Source organism: Anas acuta, chromosome 6, assembly GCF_963932015.1.
Source record: "Anas acuta chromosome 6, bAnaAcu1.1, whole genome shotgun sequence".
Lineage (NCBI taxonomy): Eukaryota > Metazoa > Chordata > Aves > Anseriformes > Anatidae > Anas > Anas acuta.
The window spans coordinates 21,343,457-21,369,208 of NC_088984.1; the positions used below are offsets into that span (position 1 = coordinate 21,343,457).

Here is a 25,752-nt window from a genome sequence, read left to right on the forward strand (position 1 = left end):
CAAGAATTAATATTTAGAAGCAAGGTAGAAATAAACTTTCGCATCCTCAGGTAGTTCTAAGTATAATACTGTGTTACCTTTTCCTGATATATTTTCAGCTGTTCCGCATACTGCTGATCTCTTTCTTCAAGTACCCTTGAATGATCCTCCTCTTTCTTCATAAATTCTATTTCTCTGGTGAAAGAAATACATATATATATGAAACACTAATATGCAGAAATATAGAAAACTATAGAAGATATACACAGTTACTAAAAAGCTTTCTGTTAGTAAGCATTTTGAAAAATCTATCTGCAATGTGTAACTATTAATCTTTACTCATTAATCTTTTAATGTCACAAAACAGTCCACGTATTTATATTTATGTTCTTCAGAAAAAAATATCAATTATGATGCTGTAATTCACTCTGGGCTAAAAGAAGGATATATTACAACACCTTCTAAAAGTTTCATCTATTTCTCTACCTTTAAAAAGTTGCAAGCAAATTGTGTATACATTCAAAATATCAAACATATACAGAACTCTAAACATCAGATCTTACTCACTTCCATAAAGATACACACATACTGCCTATTGCTGTGAAAATAGTCTTTTGCTTCCATAAGCTATGGTAGATTTTTTTTTTTTGTAAAAGAAAATAATATTTTAAGTTTCTACTTGATTCATCCTAAAGAAATTGCAATGATTTGTTTTACAAAACAATGGAACAATGATTACCAGAAGGAAATAAAAACAAAAATAAAGGCTACTTTTTCCTGCAAGATAGACAGAATAATGTACAAAAAGATAAAATAGGTGTAGAACATCTAAACAACATGCAGAAGCTTCAAGGACAGTCAGAGTAGTAATGGGAATTCACTGAACAGCAAGGAAATGAGAACTAGCATGTTAGCACTTTTGAACTTTCATGTGTATAAGCTTGAGAGGAGAGTAGAAAGGAGACTGAACAGCATAAAAATGCACTGTAGAAAGTAATCATTCTGGATGTGGACTTGGAGCAGAAAATTCTGACTGTCTGAAAATAAGTAGCAAGTAGAGAAATTGGGACTGGAGAATTATATATTTATTGTAATAACTAAAAGCAACAGTAGCATTCTATATTATCAAGATGCTTCTATAACTATTGTGCCATTTAGATAAGAGCAAAGAAGGTAAAACAAGTAGACAACTGCATGACACAGTATTCAAGTCTTACATTAGTGTATCTAATAAGAAACAGTATCTCTACCTAAAAAAAAACACAACTGTCATTGGATTGAAAACACTGCTATCATGATGTGATTTTGAAGAGTTAGACACATATTCCAAACTCCTATTTTTTTGCAGAATTCTGTTTTCTGCCCCCACAAAACACAGCTCCTTGCTAAGATGGAATCACAAGTGTCTGGCTCTTACCTAAACAACTTGCTGGACTGAGTAATATATATTTTTTGATAATTTAAACACACAAAATCTATCAGAATATTTTTAAAGGGACAGTACCAGATAGTATACTGAGTAATAAAAAGGCTTTCATTAAGGAGTACTAACCATAAATCCAAGCACATACAATCTTAATAGCTTGCTTGGGGAAGAGAGAAATACATTTTTAGGGTGGTATCCCAAAGCCTTTTTCTGAGACTATCCCTTGCTCTTCCTGGTTTCCTCTCTCATATACCTTCATATGGTCTCACCTTTTCAACAAATGAAGACACTGTTGTACAGAATTAAGCAGCAAACAAAATCAATTCAACTTATGTCCCATAATTCAGTACAGTGAGACAGAATTCCAAGGAGAAATATACAATCAGAATCACATTGTTAAAGCTATTAAAAAAAATAAAAAATCACAAGCACGGTAATTGCTAAAATCACGAATACTAGGCCACTGGACAGTAAGAAAAAAACATTTTATATCCTTTTGATGCCTACCCAGTCTGTAACATTAAGGTTGGTCAAAGCTAGATGAGTGTTTTCACAAACAGTAAAAGGTACTGCCAAGTATTTCATGTCAAATTTCAACATAGCTCTCTCAAAAGTACAGATGCATTACAGTTTCTCATCTAGGTTCTTTTAAGTATTTGTTATTAAAGTATTACTTTTCCTAAGCTTAAAATCAAAAGCAGCAGCAAAATTTTTGAAGAACCTTTCCAGAATTTGACTTAAGGTATGGAAGAATTCAGCATGCACAGGCCACTGCTTCCCTAAACTCCGTCAAACGGAAAAGAGTGTGTTAAGCAAATCACAACTCTACATATTGTTGTCAATCTTCCCCCCATAATGTACAAAATACAAAAGCAAGAAACAGAGTTACTTACTTTTGTTGGTAATCTTTGAGCAATTTCTTGGCCTTGTTATATTTCTTTTCAAGGGCATCATATTGCTCTTGAGTTTCTTTAAGGTGCTCATTCACCGTTTTGCATAAACTCTGAGCTTCCAACCAGTAAGTCTCTAACTTTTTAATTTTCTCTTTGTTTTCCTCTAAGTTTTGCTGAAGTTGGGTTCGATTTAATTTCCATTCATTTTTTTCTGCTTCAACAATTTTTAACTGAAAAGATTAAGATGTAAGAAATTAATGTAAACTAAATGATGAAATAAAAAGTACATGTTTAGTAGAGAATAGCTAAAAACAATTACATGCTTATCAGTAATATTAAAACAAGACACCAAATTTCTGAAGAAATTGTATCAACTCTTCCAATGCTTGCTAATACAAGTAAGTTTTAGAACTCAGTCTCAGGGGTCTTTTATTACTTCCTTATTAGTATTGCTTCCTTTTAAAAGAGAAATAATGAATAAAATCTTTGTCTCTTACATTGACTTGTTAAATACCTTGCCATCTCTAAATACCTCTGGAGAGACCTATTTTGACACAGTATTGAGCCAGTCTTTGCTTCCTGTTAACCTTTCAATTTGCCTTAGACTTTATACCTATAAACAGCTTTTAAGCAAAAGAATGCAAATCTGTGCACAGAGATGCTACCAATCACATAAAGAAAATATACAGAAATTATAGCTTTTTTTTTTTTTTCTGCTAAAGAAATAGGCAGGATTATCTGATTAAGACAGCTTTTTCCTCCTCTTTACTATTTGCTGATACAGGCTTCCAAGACTCTGTAATGGAAATGTACAGAGTTAGAATGAAAGGATTCCTTAAACTCACTCAAAGCACAAGAGCACAAAATCAAAAGGAAGACTGGATGCCATATATATGTTTCTTCTAGTTAACTTTAGCAAGTGTGACGGTTAAACACTGTGTTCTTTTTTAAAATATTACAGGAAGTTTTGTCCCTTTGGTTTAAAAATACCCTAGTCATGTTGAAACTTTACAATTTAAAAGAACAGAGATATTGTCCCTTAAAACAAACAAACAAAAGAACAATAAACACAAACAACAAAATACATGCTCATTAGACTAGCTAGGGTTATCCGACTGCTAGCTAAGGAAGCCTCTACCTTGTAGCAGTGTCCTCAGCACACAAAACAAATTCATTTACCATTAATAGGTGGATTGTTCTGTAGAAAACTGAAAGCATCTAAAATTCTCTAAACTTTCCAAAACAGCTCCTTCCGAACACAGATTCCGCATGTCAAAATGCCATTTCTATAAGTATGCTAACTTGAATTAGAATAAACACTGCTTTTTAAAAATCTCTGTTTTTGGAAGTAATGCAGGCATTGAAATTAAATTTTGTTATGGCTTTTAGCACTGAACTGGCTTTTAGTACTGATTTTTTTTGTATTTTGTGGCAATCAATATGGCAATCCCAATGGTGAGAATCACAACTTTCCCCCAGAAATGCTTTTTAGCAGTGAATATGCTCTTCTATGTATTTGAAAATGTATTTCTTAGATTATATTGGAGTTATAGAGCTAAACATCTCAGCTTGCAGACATTTTCATTTTCTACCTTCAAAGGCAAATGAAGTTACAGAATTTTAACGCGTATAAAGACAAATTCCCTGTGCTACTACTCTGTTACCAACATCTTGTTTAATAAAGCTAATAGAAACAGTAAGTCTTTCCTGGTACTTTAGTAAGACAGGGAGACAAGGTCTTCCCAACAAGTTATGGTATACCCATGGATTTCTTTCCTCAAGCTAATGAACAAGAAAAATAATGATTTCCTTAACAAAGGAAAGAGATGGGTCCCCTTCAGATTAACAGCAGTCACATTATAACATGGAATGTTAACCTACGTGAAGTTCTCTGGCATTCGAGCAATGACCAGGCAGGATGCTGCCTAGTTTGTCCATGCCTCCTAGGGAACACTACATTAACTTAGAAAATTCCTGCTTTTGAAACTAGTTAAGATCACCTGCTGATGGAACAGAGATGTTGAAAGGACCAATAATTTCTCAAATTACAAAAATGAGGCAATAATTTGTATTAATGCCAACATTTTTCTTGGCTTTAGCAATCCAGTGGGTCAAAGGTCAATAAAACTGCAAGAAAGAGCACTGTCAGAAAGCAAAATTAGAACTACCATAAGAAAACAAAGAAGTTATAGCTGCCTTGTCTCTCTATACCTCGAGCTCTAAATGTTTGCAATGTGCAGGAAAAAACACAATAGATACTGTTATCCAGAATTATTGCAGTCTCAAGCATTATCCCTTCCCTGTCTCTTGCTGCCCTCTCCAAACACGCTGTGACTTGTCTTATGGGTACACATTTCTTGCCAAGGGAACATGGAAGAGAAATGAATAAAAGTAGCTGCTCATCAACAGCAAATATTTCTAGAAAAAGGCCACGCACAGATTTCCATCAGTGAAAAAGGTGGCAAAATGAACAAGAAATGCTTTCTCAGATAAGCTGGAAGTGTCAAACTAATCCTCACTGAAAAAAAAGCTGGAAGAAGTTCTCCCCCCAAAGCTGGTCAGAAACTAGAGTGAGGGAAAGAAGGTAACAGAAATAGCTTTCTGGTAACAAAGTTAGGCACTGTCTGCCAATCTATACACAGATAACACAGGTTCTCTCCACTAAAAACGTTCTTGTATTTGTTTCAGAACTTGTTTCATATGGTACTCAGCTAAACGCCATTTTACTTTAAGCAGTAATACTGAAGCATTTGTTTTATAATGACACTTTTTTTTCTCTCCTCCCCTCATTTAAGTATAGCTCTTCAGCTCAGAAATGCTTGTCTCACTTAACACAGAGTACTTACAGCCTAAGGCCTAAAACAGATCACTGTCTTCTGCTTTCAGCTTAGTACTGGTAAAATTAGCAGTTAGAAATAGTAACAGTAATTATTAATAAATAAAAATATCAACAGTTAATAATAAAGTATTTGAAAACTTACCTTCTCCTTCAATTGATTCACTTCAGCTACTGTTACTGCATGTTTTAACTGTAGCTGAAATATACAAAAAGAAATTCATGAGGTTACACACAAAACAGCACTCAAAATGCTTATTTTTAGTATTTGTCTGATCTCCTTCTTCCTCAAACCATTTTCATAGTAGCATGAAGTCAACTTAATTATTTGTCAATTACAGGAGAAGCAATCAGGAGCTTTAATTTTAAATAAATACAAGTTAAACTACAAGATCACCTAGAGTTAAAAATATTTTTTTCTATACATTAAGAAAAGTGAGGAGGTTAAAATAATGTTTCAATGTGCCAGGAAAATGAAATGGCAGAAATGCACTTATGATGGCAACTTACACACAGAATCAAGTGAAACTGTAAAAGTACTAAACATATATATATATATATATTACATATCAGCACTTACAAATAAATGTACCGGCTTTGTTTTAAAATTAAGCTTTGTACTTCACAACACAAATCTTCACAGGATTATTATAGATGGATAAAGACCACATCTAAGCCAAACGTGTTAACGTTTAGTTAAACGATTAGTGTTTTTTGTTTGTTTGTTTGTTTTTTTGACAAACGTCAGTTGTTTCTTGTATTTTACTTTCTATCTGTAACTTTGGGTTTTTGTTTTTGATTTTTTTTTTTTTTTGGTAAAGCATAGTGCACTGAACAAACATTAAAATAAATGAATCCATGACTTAAAATCCTTGATTATATTATGTTAGTAACAGTGTGGTAATGATTCTAGCTAGGAATCTAATTGCATCCCAAGTAAATATGACACTTTTAAAAATGCCATACCCTACTGCTATGCCACCCATCCAAGAAAATGTAAATGTTCTCCAGTGATCGACAGTCTGAAATTTCAAATTCCTCAACACCATCATCAATATTACCAAGAGAGCAAACTTAAGGAGGTCTGCAAATATTGATTCTTTATAAAAATAAGTATGAAAAATAGTATCTGAAAGTTCCAAGCTAAGACTAAACAGTTTCTTTGCAGTATATTTTTCTCCCCCAGAGTGAAAATGACAGGGACTTAAACCTACCAAAAAAACACAGGCCCCTATATGCCAAGCAATGCACCAATTAAATCCCAGACTAAACTCCACAGCTCTGAATAAGACAAATAAGCTCCTTTATAAACACACAGGGAAAAGGGAGACTGATTTTCCAATTGTGTCAAGTTGAAACTCCAAAATGAAAATTCCAATGGGCCAAAGAAAAACCATGAGAAGCATCATATCTATTTAATGCAATGTTCAGACACCACAACGAGTGAGGAGGTGGTCTTGCGTTCTATCTCCTGTTCCAGGAGGTGTTTTTTTTTGGGGGGGGTGGGGTTGGTAGAGGTTGTTGTTGTTGTTTAATTTAAAATCAAAGGATCATTTAATATACATCTAGGGAAGGTGCGATCAGAAAGTTACAGAAGACCTACATTTCAAGGGATATTTACAAGAGATACTTATTGGTGTTTAGTGGGTAAACAAACACAAAACCACAATAAGGGGGACATGAACATTTCACAAAATTACACAATGTTCAAATGCTCCCTAGTGCACCACAAAGACTAACAAACTGCTACTAATATACCTCTTTAAATTTAAGAAGAGACTGTGCTGAATCCATATCCAGCGGTAAACTGATATCTTCATTTTCAGGAAGATCAAAAACTTCTACGGATTTTTCATGTAAATGTGATTCATATGTATCATCATCGTCATCATAATCATCGTCCTAAAACAAACACAAAAATCATGACATCCAGTAGCACACACACACTTTACATTATGGTTGCAGCAGCAGTATTGAAAGCACACAACCAAGGAATCACAGAATCACAGAATTTCTAGGTTGGAAGAGACCTCATGATCATCAAGTCCAACCTCTGACCTAACACTAACAAGTCCTCCACTAAATCATATCGCTAAGTTCAACATCTAAACGTCTTTTAAAGACTTCCAGGGATGGTGACTCCACCACCTCCCTGGGCAGCCCGTTCCAATGCCTAACAACCCTCTCAATAAAGAAGTTCTTCCTAACATCCAACCTAAAACTCCCCTGGTGCAACTTTAGCCCATTCCCCCTTGTCCTGTCACCAGGCATGTGGGAGAACAGACCAACCCCCACCTCGCTACAGCCTCCTTTGAGGTACCTGTAGAGAACAATAAGGTTGCCCCTGAGCCTCCTTTTCTCCAGGCTGAACAAGCCCAGCTCCCTCAGCCGCTCCTCGTAGGACTTGTTCTCCAGACCCCGCACCAGCTTCGTTGCCCTTCTCTGGACTCACTCAAGCACCTCGATGTCCTTCTTGTAGTGAGGGGACCAAAACTAAACACAGTACTCGAGGTGCGGCCTCACCAGAGCCGAGTACAGGGGGAAAATGCAACAACTGCAAAACTTGTCAACTAGTTACTATTCCTTTTTTAGTTTCTTCTATCAATGATAATCTTTAAAGGTGACTTGCAAACATTTTCATCAAAATTCCACAAAACAGAGCTAAGTAGGCCATGGACAACACCAGTCACAGCTCATGCTTAAAAATATCTTTTGGATTATTGATATGTCAGGAACAGCACATATTGATAACCATATACCTATTCATGTATATAACATATAAAATAAACGTAATATACTGATAACACTAATGTATGAAGTCTGCACTTTCTCTTTGAATCAATTTGCCTGTTTTATTCTTCTTACTTCAATCTGATTCAAAAAAACTCGTATCCCATTTGCAGAAGTTATTGCATATAGCACTAATCATATACTCTTAAAAATATGTACATATGTATGATATCTTACCTGCTCTGTATCATCATGAACATAGTGCTGCTCATACAGACATCTCTCCTGCTCTAAAGTCTCACTAATGAGGCGGGCTACTTCACTCTGAGTCCCTGGCTTTTCTCTGCCAATCAGAAACCTACAGAAAAAAAACTAGTTAAATTGCAGCAAAAAGCTTAAGATATGTGTAAGAGATTAGTTTCCCATACTGCATACTTCAACAACTTTTTTGTAAAAACTTTCAAATTATAGTTTTGTATTCTTCATTAATGAAAAATTACAATTAAATAGAAGGTATTATCTGATAGAAAAAATACATACCTCACTGTGCCTTTGGTGTTTTTTAGTACAGTAGCTGCAAAGAACTGAGTAACTCCCACTAGACTTATGCCATCAACCTCAACAATCTGATCATTTACTTGAATTCTGTAAAAATAAACATTTAGCTATTAGTCAACAAAAATATTTTGGCTTGACTAATTATTTTATATGATAAATATCACTTAAAACTCCCTAGTACTTACAACTAGGAAGTCTGAGTCCCAAGGAATCCACTGCTTAAAAAAACATCTCTGAATCCTCAATTTCTATGCAGATCACCAATTAAAAATTATAAGTGTTTGCCTTGCTATTTTATACTATTCACACGCTGACTGGTATCTTGGGTTGTCAATCTGATTTTGTGGCACTTTTACTCATGGACTTATTTTAAGCTTTTCTCATATATGCTGTAAGAAGACTTAAGCTTATCTTCCAAAAATGTTCTATGTTAAGTCAAATAACAGTGTTTTAAAAAATTAACGTAAAGCAGAATTGTAATATAATATTCCCTTGAATTTAGTTTTTGTAGTTTTATTCACAGTATTTAACATACAAAATGAAAATGATTGGGATCAGTTAGAAATTTGCAGAAAGCATAATCTATCCAGTGGAAAACTCACCGTCCATCTCTCTGAGCAGCTCCACCATCTGTTATTGTTTTTACAAAAATGCCCAGTTTTTCCAGTCCCTGATCAGCACCAACTCCCATTCCAATAATACTGATACCCAGACCGCTGTCACCTAAAGGATTCAAAAATCTAACATTAGCCACATAATATAAGATGTATCACTTACCAGAAGTGAGGGGTTTCTAAGTATTCCAAGTACTCAAAGAATACAAAAATTCACATACTAAAAACAAGCTTTTTTTTTTTTTTTTTAAATCTAGATACTACTGAAAGTCTTTTCATTCTGTAGTTATGACTGACTGCCTACTAGATTCAAGTTTCATGGTATCGGAAAAGAGTTCAAGTATTTATGAATTGCATATATTCATCCTTCGTAACTTCAATTAAGTATTACAATTTGCACTTAGTGGAGGCCTGTCCAGCTAATGTTCACCATGTTCAGCAGAACTAGCCACAAATGAAAGCTGGAACATAAATTCAAAAATTCAAGACCCAAATTCAGCAAAAGAACAGTTTATAAGATAATGCTTTATATTTTGTGTCCACAGTATCTTTTACAGGCAAATATTCAAGGTTTGGTTCACACCTTTTTCGATTTCCACAGGAAACACTTCCATTTTTTCCACTCTTTTCTCAAGTTCGTACTCAGCTGAGGCTGCTACAGGGTCAACTTCTTCATTACGTCTATCATAGTCTTCATTTGAGTAAGTACTGAAAACCTAAGAAAGGTAAAAAAAAAAAAATAAAAAAAATAATAATTTAGAGCTCTCATATTCCCTTCCAAACATGAAATAATCAAAAGAAAATTGCTTAAATTAATTAAGGGAAATTCAAGTGGTATTTTTAGAGATCCCATTTTCTAAAACAGTCATCAATTTAGTAAGTACTGCTGCTGTAAGACAGTTCCCAGCTTGCACAGAAGTAACTTTTTAGAAGTTTCAAAACAATTACTTCAGCACTTTTTATATTGTAAATACACCAAGTATTTTATAGAAATCAAAGGAATCATCATCTCTTTGATATAGTATGACTTTTTTAGAACGCCATTCTCCCAAATCTTTCTCTTCTCCCTTCCCCCCACACCATCTGCCAATTACAGTGCCTCAACCAGATGTAGTTTTCTGATTTTGCAGGGAATCCTGTGGTTTCCCAGGAAAAGGAAATGCCTTGTTACATGTTACTATTTTTAGTAAGCGCTCCAGCTGAATTTCTGAATTCTTTTTAAAAAAAAAAGATAAACAACACAAATAATGAATATTAAGACAGAAATCTAGAAAGGAAGAATAAGCTACATGTAATATGCTTAATTTTACTTATCAGCATCTTAATTAATTACATTCAAGTCCATACATTAGGGGAAAAGAAAATCATATTCCCTCCTTGTACTTGGAAGTCTCATGGAATTTGCCCATCTTGATGCAAAATTAATAGCTTATAAGAATTCATCACCTGACAGGAATGAATCATAGAATTTAAAAGTAGGTTCAAGCAATGTTTATAATTGTTATACATAACATAATAGCAGCACAAACATGCATATGCAAACGAAGACTACTAACATTTACACACACTAGCTCCTTGAGGAAAAACCTTCCTGAAATCAAGACTAAATCATTAGAAAAAAGAACTCATACTCTTCTCTTAAAATGATAGATGAGAAGTGTGCAAGGACATCTAGGTAATGTTCCAAAAATCATAATCCCACACTTAAGAGAAGATAGAGCTGTTTTAAAATAGTACTAAAAAACCTGACTTGAGAAAAATGATTTTGAGGGAGAACATGAATTTACTAAGAATAGAGGAAAAAGAACACTGATGATATACAACCAGAAGCCAAAAGCTGCAGTAACAAAAAGAAAAGCAAGAGCACACTGTGAAACCGATGGGCAAAGGGCTTAAGTTTTTGTTGTGCACAGAGCATCATAACATAGTATTCACCTTTTATTAGACAGAAATGGTAAAATTGCTGATACTAATGTAGAAAACACAGAACTTTTCAGTGATTTTTTTTTTCTGCCAAGTAGCAAAAGTAATATTAAACACAATTAAAATGTGGATAATAAATAACAAATTACAAATTGCACAGTTTAGAAGATTGATGAGAAAGCCAAACACAGTTCATCCCTGCACTGTGTCTGGCAGGGTTTAGTCACTAAATCAAACACATTAAGAACAAAAGAAATGCTAATCTTACTATTTAGAAGGCATTGCTAACCAGAGATAGTAAAATTGTTAGCATGAAAGAGGGAAAAACAAAAGACAAAAACCACAGTATTTCTTCTAAATATTCTCTCTTCTAAAAGGCAGGATGAAGGCAACTGTCATATTTACTCCAGGTCACTAAATATGTTAATCATGTAATAAAAAAAAAAAAAAAGCTACTGAAAAGAAGTACTTTTACATAAGAAAGGGTAGAGAGCTTGTATTCACCTTCCTTAGTACTGTTGGACTATATAAACATTTTAATTTCTAATCAATCTTCAAATAGCATTGAAATTCCAGAGACAAAAAAAAAGTCCTCAGTGCTGCTTGTTGTTTTTGAAAGCTATCTGACCAAGCTGATATTAACCATAATTAAATTTAAAATATGGAAATTATATAAAACCTCATAAATATTTTAACAGAAGTTAACTACACAGTTCCGATTTACCTGTTACAACACTAAAAGTTAAAGCAGTAAAGATAATTGCAGATTGGGTAAGCTACTATTTTATGACACCCAGTGCCCCAGACTGTGTGAGGATTTCACTCAGTTCAGCCAGCACCACCACCACCTACTTACTGGCAGCTATCTGCAGGATGCATTTTTTGAGGACTCACAGAAGGGTCTGGAGGTCACCTTGCTCAACCTCCCTGCTCAAGCAGGGCCAGCTGGTCTTGTGCTCAAGTGATATTTTTAAAAGAGATGCTTCAGCAAACACAAGTTACTGTCTCAACACAAGCCAGAAGGTTAACCTAACATCAATGCCTTCTGGATCCAGTCAAGCTACTACATGATGAAAAAAAAAAAAAAAAGAATTTCTTTTTGCCTTCTAGTCCTCTTTTCTTCAGAATGAATAAAAATAATTTGAAGTTATTACGAAGTAAGTTCTCACAGACTACTAAATGTTTAAGAACTATTTTAATTAAACTGCTAAGATACATACTTGGAAATTTTCAAATATATACTTAGCCCTTGAAGAGCAAATATGTTTAGTTGGAGACAGAACAAACTGCATTCATTACACCAGGAGAATGAATCACTTTTGGAATGCAAAACTCAGTTAATTTCTGTCTAAAAGATACTGCCACTCAGCTACTGCTACCATACAGAACTAAAAATCTCCAATGTATCACCTTGGTTCTACCACACAAGAGTATTATCACAGAAAACCAATGATAACCTCACTTAACTCAAAGTCTTAGCAGCACTTAAAAACCTCTTCTTAAAAACTATGTTAGTTTTAGCAGAAAGGTAATTATTTTTAGAAGGAAAACCCTTCAGGAAAGTTTTGCTTGCACAAAACTCTGTTATCAAGTCATAAAACATGTCCCAAAGACTGTCACTCCTGTATTCATTTCTACTACATAGATTTTGTGCATGAGCAAAAGGAAAATGTTACAAAGGCAATTATAGAGTAAGAAATCATCAACTGCCTAAAAGGTTTCCCAATTAATTAGAATGGAAGTGATTTCAACATCACTTTTAAATTCTACTATGTTATTGTAATACTTGCTGAAAAGCATAACATGTACAAAAGCAGATAAAGTAACACTTAAGAGCTGAGAGAGAGGCACTGAAGTGTTACTGACACCTGTACCTAGAGACCATGCCAAGCAATGGCTCCACCACTTGGTTGATATTTCTTCTGAAATTCTTACTTTGAACATTCCAGCTTACTGACACTCAGTAAATCCATACATTCAAGATTCAAGCTATGGTTCACAGAAAGTTACCTAGTAATGAACAGTTTCAGTGTTTCAAATGGATCACCTCTACAAAGCCTGGCAAGATGTTAAGTACTCAGGCAAACATGAATAATCATTTGAAACAGTAGCACTGAAGTATAATGTACACTCTACAGTTTACTCTTACAATCTCCCTCTTCAGTTAAAGTAGACATTACCACATTACCACTACGTTATTCCCTCTTGTTTCTAAAAGCTACAAAGTTGGTATTTTTATTACCATAACTTGTATTTTAAGTGACAAGTGACTATATCTGATTTAAATCAATTCATGCAATCAGATGCTTTAAATCAGCAAACAGAAATACCCTGTTCAACTGTTTTTTTTATTGTTTGTTCAATATTTACACATTTCTTCCTAATTGATTCAGAATGGTTGGTAAGTGTTGAACAGGTAGGACATTATACATCATTACATTCGACACAGCACTTGCTGTTACCGAAGAGGCGGCCTGGGAGGCTATGCATACTTAGGAGCTTGATTGTGTAGCTCTGCTCAACTTTATCAAAAACCAGCAAACACACACAAGAACCAGGTTAGTTTACATAAAGGCATAAGGGCAACCTTGCTCCAGATCCTCAGTACAATTTCACAGCCAAAACATGACTCAATTTATCTGAGACAACAGTAACATATGTTCCAACCTCTTTTAGAAAACACAATTCTACCAATATCGAAAGCAGAATGCCAATTAAAAGTAACAATAGATCAGTATTTCCAAAATAAGTATCTTAACCAAAAGGTTAACCAGAAAGACTTTGTTCCCTGTTATCAACACCAAAAGTAAAAGCAAAATCTACTAATCATTTTATGCAATTGGTTACATAGTATTGAATCACTGAGAGGATGACTTAAAACCACAAACATTAAAGGTTTCTAGCTGCGCTAGCATATTAAAAACTGATAAACTTAATGAGTAACCCCACGAGTCCACTGACAGATGTTTATCAAACTGTCGAATAACTTTTACACCAACCTCCATATCTTTTTCTTACTTTCTATTCTTAGGTTTCTGCTGTACTGTCCCACCCTGGCACTGGCCTCTCTTCCAAAGACCCTTGAAATGCCCAAATGATCCACTGTTATATATAGAATACAAAATGGATAATTAATTTTTTCCAACTCTCAAAAGGTAAAATACAAACAAGTTTCAGCTATTGCCTGTTCATTCTTTCATATCAGCCCAGGTTGTGTATCTGCAGGTGCTAATAGCAGCCATCATCAAAAAGATGCTGAATCTTTCAGCAGCTTAACTGTTGAGCTAATGAACATATCTCCTACGCATCTGCTTATCTCTGCCTGCACTCTCCATAATAATCTCACCTCCTCTATTACTCCTCTTTCCCCTTGTGTCACCACCTCCTTGGGGTTTCTTCTGCCTACATGCACCTTCTTCCTCCAGTTCATATCCGTGATTTTTAGCACCCTACACCATTAAGTCAGCCAGCAGGAACTGCCATAATCCCAGATGCAGGCAAAATGCAATCAAACTATATTCAAAAACTTTTTTTTTTTTTGTTTTGTGAAATTAATTGAAAAATACTGTGGAAAGTATAAGAAGTTTGAGATAAAAGTATGAAGAAAAGTTGTAGGGGCAAGACTTACACTGTTAAGGTACAAATGTTGGAATGTTGATACAAGTGATAAACAGAGTTTCAAAACACCTAAAATCTATGAGTTAAACCAAACAAGCTGTCATTGCAAAAAATCTCAACCAAAACCCAATAGAAACAAACTTACCCTACCTGTGTCAGGAAACACAACAACAATAACAAAAAGACGACTTCCACGTGCAATGCAATTCTGTTTGTCTACTCTCAAACCAAATTTCTATTTTCCAGCCTACAACTATGTCACGCACTTGTCTCTTATTGCCACAGAAGTATTTTACTGAAGTGCTTCACTGATGGTTGACAGTTGACCATTTATGCAGTCATCAATCATTCTCTATTTATTAAAAACACTCGAGGGTCTGGGAATCTTCCACCAGCTAGTGTACTTTAATTCCCTTTCTGTGTATAAAATCCAAGAGTGTAGAAGTTACAGAAAAAAAGACAGAGTATATATGAAACTGAAGCACTACTCTGAAATATTTTGTTAAAGCTGTGTTCAGGAGAATACACATTAACCTAGAAAAAAATGTGCATCTCCTAAAAGCACATTTATGTCTATGCTGTTATACACGAAATCTAATTCAAGTTTATTTAAATTTAGTGTTTCATGAACTTCCACAGTGAGCAGTTCTGTACTAAAAAGACTGAACAGTATGCCAGCCTGAACAAGATTACTACTATTTGTATCCCAGCTGTACCTAAAACAGCCCTAATTGTTGTGTGGAACTAATGGCATTATGAAGGGTTTGCAAGTTCTCTCAAAAGCAGCTGATGCTTGGCTGCTTAGAACAACATACAAGATATGAAACTACCTTTTTTTAGTTAACAAAAAAGTTTAAACTTTTTCTCAACTGTGACAATTATCAAAATAAAGCCTTTTTGAAGCTTTTTGTTGCTATTTTTATTTTTAAATTTATTTTAAGCTGTGGTCTTCACGTAAGCTGCATTCTTCATTTATTCACAAAGCTGCAGACGGACACTCCCATGCAACATAAGCTGGGCAACACTGCAAATTAAACAGACCTACAGAAGTGAACAGTAGCTGCATTACCTTTTCAGTTTACCTGAGCCACACAATTGCTAAGGATCATAAATCATTACAGAACTTAGTGGCAGGGCTATTGAAGGTTTCATGACAAAGTTTAACACAGTCAGAGGTAAAGACACTTCCAAAAGTCAATTTGGAAACAAGCATTTGTTTTAATGACAGAAAGTTTCAGAATCACAAGTGTCAAACAGCACTCTGTCATTATCTCTTCGTTAATTAAAGCCTTTCAAGGTGATCAAATAACTGAAAGTGAATTTAATCTCTACATTACAAAAGCATAGTGAAATATAAAGAGATGACAGCACAGTTACCTGACATTATTTGCACTGTTCATAATGCTTACACAGTTTACTGAAAAGACTTTAGGACAAAGACAAATTCAGTTCCCTTGCAGATACCTTGGATATCTGAGTGTGCTTCAAATTCCTTATTGGCTTCTTATGTGGCAACAAGGGACTAAAAATAGCCCATGTACCATGACACAACCCCAATCTGCCAGTGAAGTTCTGCTAATAACTGTACAGTATCACTCTCTTCACTACTGTAGGAAAAACAACCAACGCTCCCTTAAGGCCTGCAGAGATCAAACAGCAGCAGTCAGGTCACCCATGGCATGTAAGAAATCTTCCCAGGCATTTATCATCAGCTTCTACAGAACTGAAACATTTGTTTTAAAAAGCCTCATCTATGCCTACTTTCACAGGCACAGAGCAACTCAAAATAATGCAGTATTTACATAATTACGTTTCATCTTTCCTGAAATTTTGAATTTTGAAGTTTGAGTTATGTTCTTATGCCCTGCTACCGATATCAACAGTCAGAGACCTCCAGCATGGGTCAGACACAGTGCTAACAGCGTTAGCTTCATTCTACATCTCTTGGGAGCTCCAGTCTTTTACTCAAAAGCCTTGCCAATCTTACAACTGACCAGAAACTTCTAAATAGAGATATTAATCAAGTTCTCTTCACTATTGTAGCATATACACAGACACCCTAAATTAGCCACATTGTTATTATGGACAGTTTATTCTGCCAATCCAGAAGTCAGGCATCATGGTAATAACAATGTTATTTTCATGGAAAAATATACACTAACAGTTGCTAATGAGTTCGTTTCTTCATTGTGTAATTGATAATCTGGTAGCGGTTGGTTTTGGTGGTTTTCAGAGGAGCAGCTGCAATTGAATAGCGCTAGTTACCAAAACATGAGTTTTGTCCACATGAGAACTCCCATCACGGTTGACACTATTAATGCTTCGAACTAAATATGTCATGGCCATAACCAACAGTGCAGGAAAAGACTGTTACAGCCACCGCTTCTAGGTGGATTCCAGCACAGATAAACCCTACCTACAGCAGAAAACCAGCCAGCAGGGAACTAACGCACATTTACAGCAGAACAACACTGCACTCTTCCACTTTGTTGTGGCACGGAGGCGCACAAACGCATGGGGAAATGGACTGATGCCCCTTGGGCTCTCTCGCAGCCCTCACTGCACTCATTGTGCAGCTTCCAGTAGCGGCACTCCCCCTTCCATGCTCCAGGTCATCACTGAGACAGCATCAACTACAAGAAAGCCATATAAAGCCATCCTGTCTATGGAAGAACTATAAAAACAAACGCATGTGACAAAACTCATACTTTGCCACACCCAAAACATTTCCTGGGGTACAGTACAGCACTGGTGTGTCTTCATCACACTGGGAAATTACAGCTCTCTGCTGCAGGAACTACAGGAGTCAGCAAAGTTTTCACATAATTCTGATTAGTACAGAGTTAAAAAAAAAAAAAAAAAAAAAAAAGCTTTATTAAAGATGACAGCATAAAAAAACACAACTGTTTTATTGTAGATATTTTTCATCCATGTAACAGTAGAAGAAAAAGAGTGCTTGAGAAAACCTGGACGGTTTCCAGTTCCACCTTGTTCCTCATCTCCTAGTACTCCCAAACTTCAAGTGGGACTAGAATAACTGTACCCTGCAACAAGACTACAGGTAAATGGGGTTTTAGCTGTGGAATGACTTTGTTCAATCCAGGGATATTTTGAGTGACTGAAGATCAGACTCCTAAACCTTCTCAGTTTGTTAGCAGTGTACCTTTCATTATTAAATCTGCCTTGTAAGTCCCATTTCCACAACTTTGTAACCCCAAAATACTCATAACAATAATATTCTTACAGAATATTCACCACACCAATATAAACGTTATATTATAATGCATTACCTATATATATGTATTATACAATATAACAGAAAATTCTATAATCTTAAAATTACAGGAACCAGTGATGTGATATTTTCTCACAGTTAAGTTTGAAAATATATGAAGTTGAATCTGAAGGTTTGTTTTTTTAAAACAACTTTTGCACACAAAGAAATACTGGCAAAGTCTTTCCTAATGCAATGCCACAATTGTGGACAAATGAAAGCAAGTATTAAAGGTCATGTGTCTGTATTTGTTCCCAAAAGTTAGTGTTCCTAAAAATGCCCAGTAAGCAAGTGAAATCTCACACATCTTACTATGCTATTAATGAAGCTTCTAGGATTCAGAAGTCACTTGTGACTAACTTCAACTTTTCTCTTGTTCAGAAAAAGAAGTTCTAAAAGCCATACAGTCACACTTTCTAAGATGCTGTTAGATCTTTTTGGGAAAAATAAAAAATAAAAACAACAACAACAAAAACACTTAAAAATGTAATTCCTATCTATTTTTTATTGCAAAATAATAATAAAAATTAAAAAAAAACAAACAAACAAACAAAAAAACATAACTTACCTTGATAGGAGCTGTTGAGAACTTGACTTTTCGGTCTGGATCAGGATCTTCCTCTTCAGAAAGTCCAGGAAATTCCTCATATTCACTGTCATACATATACTCCTCCTCTCCCTCCAAAATTTCTTTGCCTTCAGGTCCTTGATTTTCTGGCTCTGCATCCCTATCATCATCAAAAGCTGCATTTTCTATTCCAAAAGCGCTGAAGTTCTCCCTCTGCTCCTCATCTTCTTCAGGATCCCCTTCCTGTTCTACAACACCCCGACCTTGTGTAACTGGACCATCTTTCCCAGACATCCCATCTCTCGCTTCTTCCTGATTGGTCTCAATGCGTTCCGCAAACTCTTCTACTACCTCCAAGGGATAGTCACTCCTTTTCTCTTTCTGTGCTTGGTATTTGAGCAGCTGATCCTCATGAACAACACGATCTTTCTCCAAACTTTCTTTTTCGTGCCCTGAGGTTTCATCTTGCACAGCCAGCTCCACACGAGTCCCCTCCATGGGGGAAACCCATGAGAAAACAGTCTCTGTTCTCCACTTTGCCTCCTGACCAGGTACGCTGCTCATATCCTGCAGGCTTCTCTCAAGCACCAGTTGCTCTTTCTTATCTTTTTCAAGTACCTCACTCAGCTCATCTCTGACGGTCACAGGCACTTTGGTGGACGCAGTCTTCTCTGGACATTTTTCAACAGCAGCAGATGAATCCAAACCGTAGGGTCCTCTCAAATGGTCCTGATTCAGACTATCATTTTTGGAAATTTCTTTGGATTCTTCAGTATCACTGTCACCCAGGAAGCTTTCCAGCCTCCTGGAAATGGGTCCTGCATTCAGGAAGGAGGATTTGGAACCATTATTGGGATGTTGCTGCCTCAACTCATTACCTTGATTTTCGACTTTCTCCAGCACAGCTGGAGGACTGACTTCAGTATTAAAACTGAAGTGGTCCCCCACGCTGCTGTAATCAGAAGCAGAGCCATGTCTCCTCTTATCTTCATTTTTTTCACATTTGCTGGGAGAATATCTGTCCACTGAGCTTCGCTGTTTTATATTTCTCTCAAATAGCTTCCTCGTCTCCGAAAACTTTTCTGCCAGGGCAACTTTATCCAAGTCTGCCTCGTCATTGCTACGGATGACCTTGTCGGCAGTAGAAGGCACAGACAACGAATCCACAGGACTGTTGTTGGGGCTGGTACTTGTATTGTGGAGATTATTTTTTTGGACAATGAGGAAAGATGGGCTACCTGGAGAAGGTCCATGTTCTGCTGCTGTGGTCCGGCTGATTAATTTGGTCTCAGCAGGTGGACTGCTTTCACAAGAGGGTGTGGAAGCGGAACCTCCCATTTGCAGAAACATACTTTTGATCTTGTGAACCCTATTGCCATAAGTGGCAGCCCTACCTCGACTGTGTGGGTCATTTCCCCCGCCATTGGAAGAGGCGCTCAGCTTCTGCTGCAAGCCTGTTTTGTTGGAAGTGTTTTCGGGATTGTTTACTCCATCAAAAGAGCATTTGATAGCATGGAAGTCAGATTTATAGGCATTGCGGTGTGGAGAAGCACTTCTTAAAGTCCTTTCCCCTTTGCCCTCGGTTTTCATCATTGTCAGAGAGAAAGCTCCCTCGACTCGTGGAGAACGGGAAGGAAACCTCAGGGGCACAAAGCTTCCAACAGCGGGCAGCGTGGCTCCTACGGCAGATCTGGAAGGCGGCCACCCAGCGAGCCTCCGCGCTCACATCGAGCCGGGCAGCGCGAACGAGCAATCACAAGGCGCAAACGGCCACGCCGGCTGGCAGCTCCGCGGATCCCGGTGTCCTGACAGCCATCTGCGGGGACACGGAGAGTTTTAGTGAACTCGGGCCCCGGCAGCGCGTGTGACACGAATCCCAAACTTGCCGCTCCGCGGGGCGGGGAGGGCGGCGGGAGCCCCCCCGGCGGCCGCCGAGGGCCGGAGCCCATTGTGTGCGCCCCGCTGCCCGCCGCGGGGGGACGCGGCGGCGCCGGGCTGCCCTCACGGCCGCCAACGGCCGGGCCTTGTCCGCCCGGCCCTTCCTGCCGCCCGGCCGGGCCCGGGCCGGGCCGAGGCGAGGCGGAGGGGCCCCGGTGCCCGCGGGCAGCCCGGAAGGGCGGCAGGGAGAAGAGGAGCGGCGAGTTTCGGCCCCCGAGCCGCGGCTCCCCCCGCCCCGGCACCTCGCCCCAAACTTTCCGAGCCAGCCTACCTGGGGGCGGGGGTCCCGCCGGCTCCTTCCCCTCAGCGCCGCTGGCCGCCCAGCGGCCGCCCGCACCACGCCATCGCCGGCCGCCGCCGCCCCGAGCTCCCGGCTCCTCACTCCACCTTCCGGCCCTCTCCCGCCGCCCAGCGCCCTCCTCCTCCGCGCTGTGTGCCGGGCCCGCCCGCGCGCTCTCACACAAAGGAGAGGGAGCGGCGGGCGCGCCCCCGCTCCTCTCGGCGCGTGTGGGGGGGAGAGGGGCCGGGGGGCGCGCCCGGCCCTGCCCTGCCGCTCCGCTCCGCTCCGCACCGCGCCGGCCTCGGGGTGCCGCCGGGGCTGCTCGGGCACGCGCGGGGCTGCGGCGGCCCCGGCTCGTGAGGGCGAGTCCCGGCAGCCGGGGCGGCGGGCGCTGCGAGGCGGAAGCGAAGGGAAGGAATGCCAACGGCTCCGGGATTGCCGCCCGCCCTCCCAGCGGCCGCGCTACGTGAGCCCGTCCCGAGGCCCTCAGGGCTCCGCGGGCACCTGCCGGCGGTACCGGGCGGGGAGGTGTGCCCGGCCCCCCGCAGCAGCTTCCGAGGGCTCTGGGAAGGATGGGTGCCCGTGGCCGGTAGCCTCAGGCGGCACTAGCACAGGATCATTGGGGTTGGAGAAGACCTCCAAGATCATCTGGTGCAACCATCGCTCTACCGCCAATGTCACCCACTAAACCATGTCCCTCAGCCTCAGGTCCAACTGCTGTGTACATCCAGCTCTCCTCTCTGGTAGTCCAAATAAAAAGCCACCGGCTTCAGCCTGCCTGCACGCAGCCAGGGACAGAACTTGGATTACTCACCAGTACCCACTGCCTGCTTGGCACATACATAAATCACACAAAATAATTAAGAGAGTACTAAAGGAAATAAACAGAGTACCTGGAGTCAATCAATAACTGACACCAAGTATTAAAAGGAAAAGAAATTTAACCGTATCCTGTATTCTTGCCCTGTGGGAAAGTCCAAAATTTGAAGATTTTTCATTCCAAATTCAGCTGTGAATTTCCAGTGGAACAAAAATTTTAGTGATGTACGTTAGAAGAGGCAAAGTGATGTTTCATTTCATCTGGTAGCAACCAGTTACTCAGGGTAAGAATTCTTTAAAAGCCTAAGTACTTATCTATTTGAAAGTGATTATTTCAAGGACTTATTATTCAAATCAATGGTAAAACTTATACGGTTTCCCAGAGTTTTTCTAATGCTTCATTTTTTCTAACACAAAGCAGGGACAAAATTCTTGAGACTTCTCTGTTTTCTAATGTTGTTGGGACAATGGCATTTCACCAAGACCTGCCTGTAGCAGTCTTAGATACACTTGGAAATACTTTAAAGAACATTATAATTTAAACAGTTTCAACCTAAGAGTGACACGTTTCTTAGTTTGAGAATACATAGGTCTTACCTAGGACAAAGTAGCAGTGATCTTTCTTCCACGTGTTCCTGAGTTAGTTTTTCATAGGGTTTGTAGCTTGGATTGAAATAATGCAAGGCTTAAGCACCATCTTTCAATACTCAGGGCTGTAAGAGAATACAAAGGAAATGTTCTTTACACAAAATAAAGGTAAATGCAAGGTTGCTCTGCAGTCTGATCGCTGGGCAAAGACCTTTCTGTGTACTGCTTAGGGAGTCTGCCAGGATGTAGGAGGCAGTTCAAAGAAAAACAAAGGCAGAGCTCAGGAACAACAAAACAGCAAAGCCCAAAGCAGCTCTAACTGCCCAGGGAAGTGAGAGGCCTTTGTCCTGGGTGCTGCCTAAAGGAGGCTGGAGCGGGAAGATACCCTCCTGTTTTGAATTCTCCTGTGCTTGAGAAAGCAAGAATTCTAAATACAGATCATTAACACAAATTTAATTGCATCAAAGATGTCTTAAAAAAATAAAATCCCATTCTATACATACAGGTTATTTTGGTTAGCCATGCTGGTTGAAGGGACAGTATTTATTGGGGTCGATTATTTTTCAGTGAGGAAAGACTCTGAACTGTATTCTAGGTTAAGTGATATTAAGGAAACAATACGACTGTTCACAGAAACAATGATTAACAAATCAGAAAAATTCAAGATAAAGAGCTCTGGAATTTGAGCAAGAAGTCTGGGAAGGTGAAGTAGTTTGGGATTTCATCATAGCTCAAACTGCAATAAACCAGGAAGAGTATCTTACAGATTCAGTCTGTAGAGGCTTCCTTGAAAGATCGTGAAACAATGGTGAGTAAGCAAATGGTCTGCACTGAGCAAGAAGCATTTACATTTTGTCATCTGAGCCTATTAAAAAAAAAAGTTTCAAGGCAGACATTGGCTACTCAAAATCTTCTTGGGGAAAATAAATCAATGTTGCAGTATATGAACTCATGAATCAAATGAAGACAGACAAAGAGGAAAGTGTTTCCGAGACAAAAAGAAAATTTAGGGCACTTCTGCAAACACAGTTGATCGAACTGCCACTGAGGTACAGTTTATTGCAGTATTTGCTCCGATTACAAAGGCATATACATGAAGAAGGAAGCTGTTTCAATGGTCATCAGAGAATGGAGTGTCTTCTGAATTGAATAATGTTCTCATGACTATTCCTGTCTTGGTTAACTATTTCAAAACCCCTTTCCTACTGGACATACACGCCTGTGCTTATGGTTTGAGGGTAATGTTGGCGAAGGAACAACTGTCATTCCCCATGAGAACATCAGAAGAGTGTCCAAAACAGAATTGATCAGGGAAAAAGACTCTCGGGAGTACGTATTTAGTGGTCTGGGTTAATATATATAGACACTGGAGGATTCAATTGCTGCTGTTCATTCAAGATGAACAAAACAAACCATTAAGCACATGTTCTACACCAAAGACAACGTGCAAAGCAGCTTGGAAACTGATAAGCTAAGATTTCTACTATTAGTTTTTAAAATTAGAAATGGCTTTTCTTAAAAAAAAAAAAAAGGCAAACAAAACAAACAAACAACCTGAATATATTCTAACTGATGAGATCATAAATTTCTCCTCTTAGGCCCATTCTGACCTTAATGAAACTCCATACAAGTACAAGGAGTGGGAGGAAAAATCACTGATTCTAGAGAAGGTGGCTACTAAAAGTTTGAAACTGGTCATCACGCCATGAAGGTACTTTAACCAACTCAGGAAAATGTTGGTCTTAAGTCTTACAGAAACTGATAATCTTGAGCAAGCGGTACTGGTGAGGGGCTGGGTTGTAAGGCTCCCTTTCTCATTGCCACTTTATTGATCCCTATAACTGACTGGGCAGAACGCTGTTGATATGGAGTGAGTGCCTCACAGGAAAAGCACAGCTCAACTGTCAGGGTAACAGTTTAATATTGTTAAAGACAGGGATCAGCTGAGCTGAAGAAGCCTGCATGAGACAAAACCATGTCTTCAGCATCAAGTGAAAGTTAATTCTCTGAACTTTTACTTAGTTGAAGTTATCTGCTTTAACCACATATTAGTTTCATCATGTGATCTGAACTGCAATCTCACCAAATATGTATTTAATCTGTGTAACATCAGTTTCATCAGCAGTTTTAAGTAGAACACATAAGTGTTCATTTTAAACTTCTGCAAAAAGCCAGGAATAGAAAGATTAATTAAGCACTTGGAGCTTCACAAGTATTTCTGTAGGTTTTTGAAGTTGTTTTTTGAAAGAAAATATTTTTCTGTAATTTAGGAGTAATTAGAATGACCTGGAAGTGTTTCAGTCATACTTGGTATAAGTTGAACAGTAATTTTGAAGAACAGCCTAAAAGTTTGAAGGACAATTTTGTTGTCTGTCACTAGAAGAAAGGTACCTGCAATTTTATAAGACTAATTGTGTAAAATACAAAATAAATTAGTATTTTAAACTTATTACTTCATTTCACTCCTTCAAAAAATAAAACAGATCTAAAGTCCAAAATGGCATTTAACAATCAATGTCATCTGCTCAATAAAAGGAGAAGCAAAAAAAATCAGAGCAGATGAGGAGACAAATCTTTTTGTGAAGGCAGTGAGGCAATGACTGCAGACAGATATGGAACGAAAATCTGCAATAAAGAAGCTCAGGGACTAGATGCGGTCAAATACATAAAGGACATCTCCAGCGTTAAGGAGATGGCCCAGCCAGCCTGCCATACAGTACCACATAAAATAAGGCTGTAAAGATATGAAGGGTAGAAGAAAGCAAGGAACAACAACAAAACAAAAGCAAACAACAACAACAACAACAAAAAAGACCACCAGTAGTGTAAGAGTTACACTACATAACGGTAAACTAGACCACATTTTGGAATGGGATTCCCCTAGCAGCTTGCATCTTGTGTAGAACATTGCAGTTGCACAGCAGGACCCTAAAGATTACAAGTGTTGCAGATGAAGAAATGCTCTAAAGACAGGAGCTAATTAGGTTTGACTCAGTTCCATTTGAATTGCTGTGTATAACATGGCAATTACTTTACTGCATGCCAGCAGCGCCACAGAGGAAGCCTGCAACACTACTATTTGTCTTTGCTATTGTATATGATGATATATACGTTCAATACTTATTTTCACTTCTAAAGTTAGAACCACAGTGTTTGGGGTAAGTTAGTGCCTGCTCCAGGTTTTGTTTCTGTTCCCTTAAGCTGCTCCCCAGCATATTCAAGAAGCAGTTGGTAAAAATACAATAGTTCAATCTGAAATGGCTAACAACAGTGCTGTAATCCTGCTGCTTTATTCTTTGTTTCTCCTTCTATTGTCACCTCTGAGCCTTCTGCATTCTCCCATTCCTTGTATTCAGCTGTCACCTGAGCCAAATTATAAACAAAAAGATAGAACTGTGTTTACGGCTAGTTTGTAGGTCCTCTATGAAATACAAATCCTGTAGCTCTCATTATGATCAAGAAAAAATGGACTGCAGTACAAACCCTAATAAGTCTTTTCTTATTATTATTGTAAGTAATTAAAAAAATATATTGTTGCAAGCAAACCAGTTAGAAAACTATTAGCCTGAGTATTGAGTACTGACACTATTAACAAGGTGTTAATACTCACTACTGAAGTACTCAGCTTGCTTGGTTGTCATTGCAGTGGTATTTCTGCCTCAGCAAACTCTAAACATGGGATAAGAAGTGGAATTTTAGAAGCAAAAA

At 38.2% G+C, this 25,752-nt stretch overlaps 1 protein-coding gene across 6 annotated transcripts in view; it reads right to left on the reverse strand.

The window, feature by feature from the left end:
* The window catches only part of LOC137858244 (neurabin-2-like), a 54,196-nt gene that overhangs the window by 21,999 nt on the left and 6,445 nt on the right, over window positions 1-25,752 (reverse strand). For 4 of the 6 annotated variants that reach the window (XM_068685693.1, XM_068685691.1, XM_068685692.1 and 1 more), the window contains exons 1-10: window positions 20,629-20,769; window positions 18,420-20,235; window positions 9,620-9,752; window positions 9,025-9,145; window positions 8,405-8,509; window positions 8,102-8,222; window positions 6,893-7,036; window positions 5,280-5,333; window positions 2,299-2,528; window positions 78-174 (exon numbers count right to left, since the gene is read on the reverse strand). In XM_068685693.1, coding sequence (XP_068541794.1) covers window positions 78-174; window positions 2,299-2,528; window positions 5,280-5,333; window positions 6,893-7,036; window positions 8,102-8,222; window positions 8,405-8,509; window positions 9,025-9,145; window positions 9,620-9,752; window positions 18,420-20,012 — 2,598 coding nt within the window. In that variant the 5' untranslated portion in view covers window positions 20,013-20,235; window positions 20,629-20,769. Of the gene's footprint in view, window positions 1-77; window positions 175-2,298; window positions 2,529-5,279; window positions 5,334-6,892; window positions 7,037-8,101; window positions 8,223-8,404; window positions 8,510-9,024; window positions 9,146-9,619; window positions 9,753-18,419; window positions 20,236-20,628; window positions 20,770-22,053; window positions 22,170-25,654; window positions 25,714-25,752 lie in introns of those variants that run through there. The other 2 variants (XM_068685690.1, XM_068685689.1) reach the window with 2 other exon arrangements.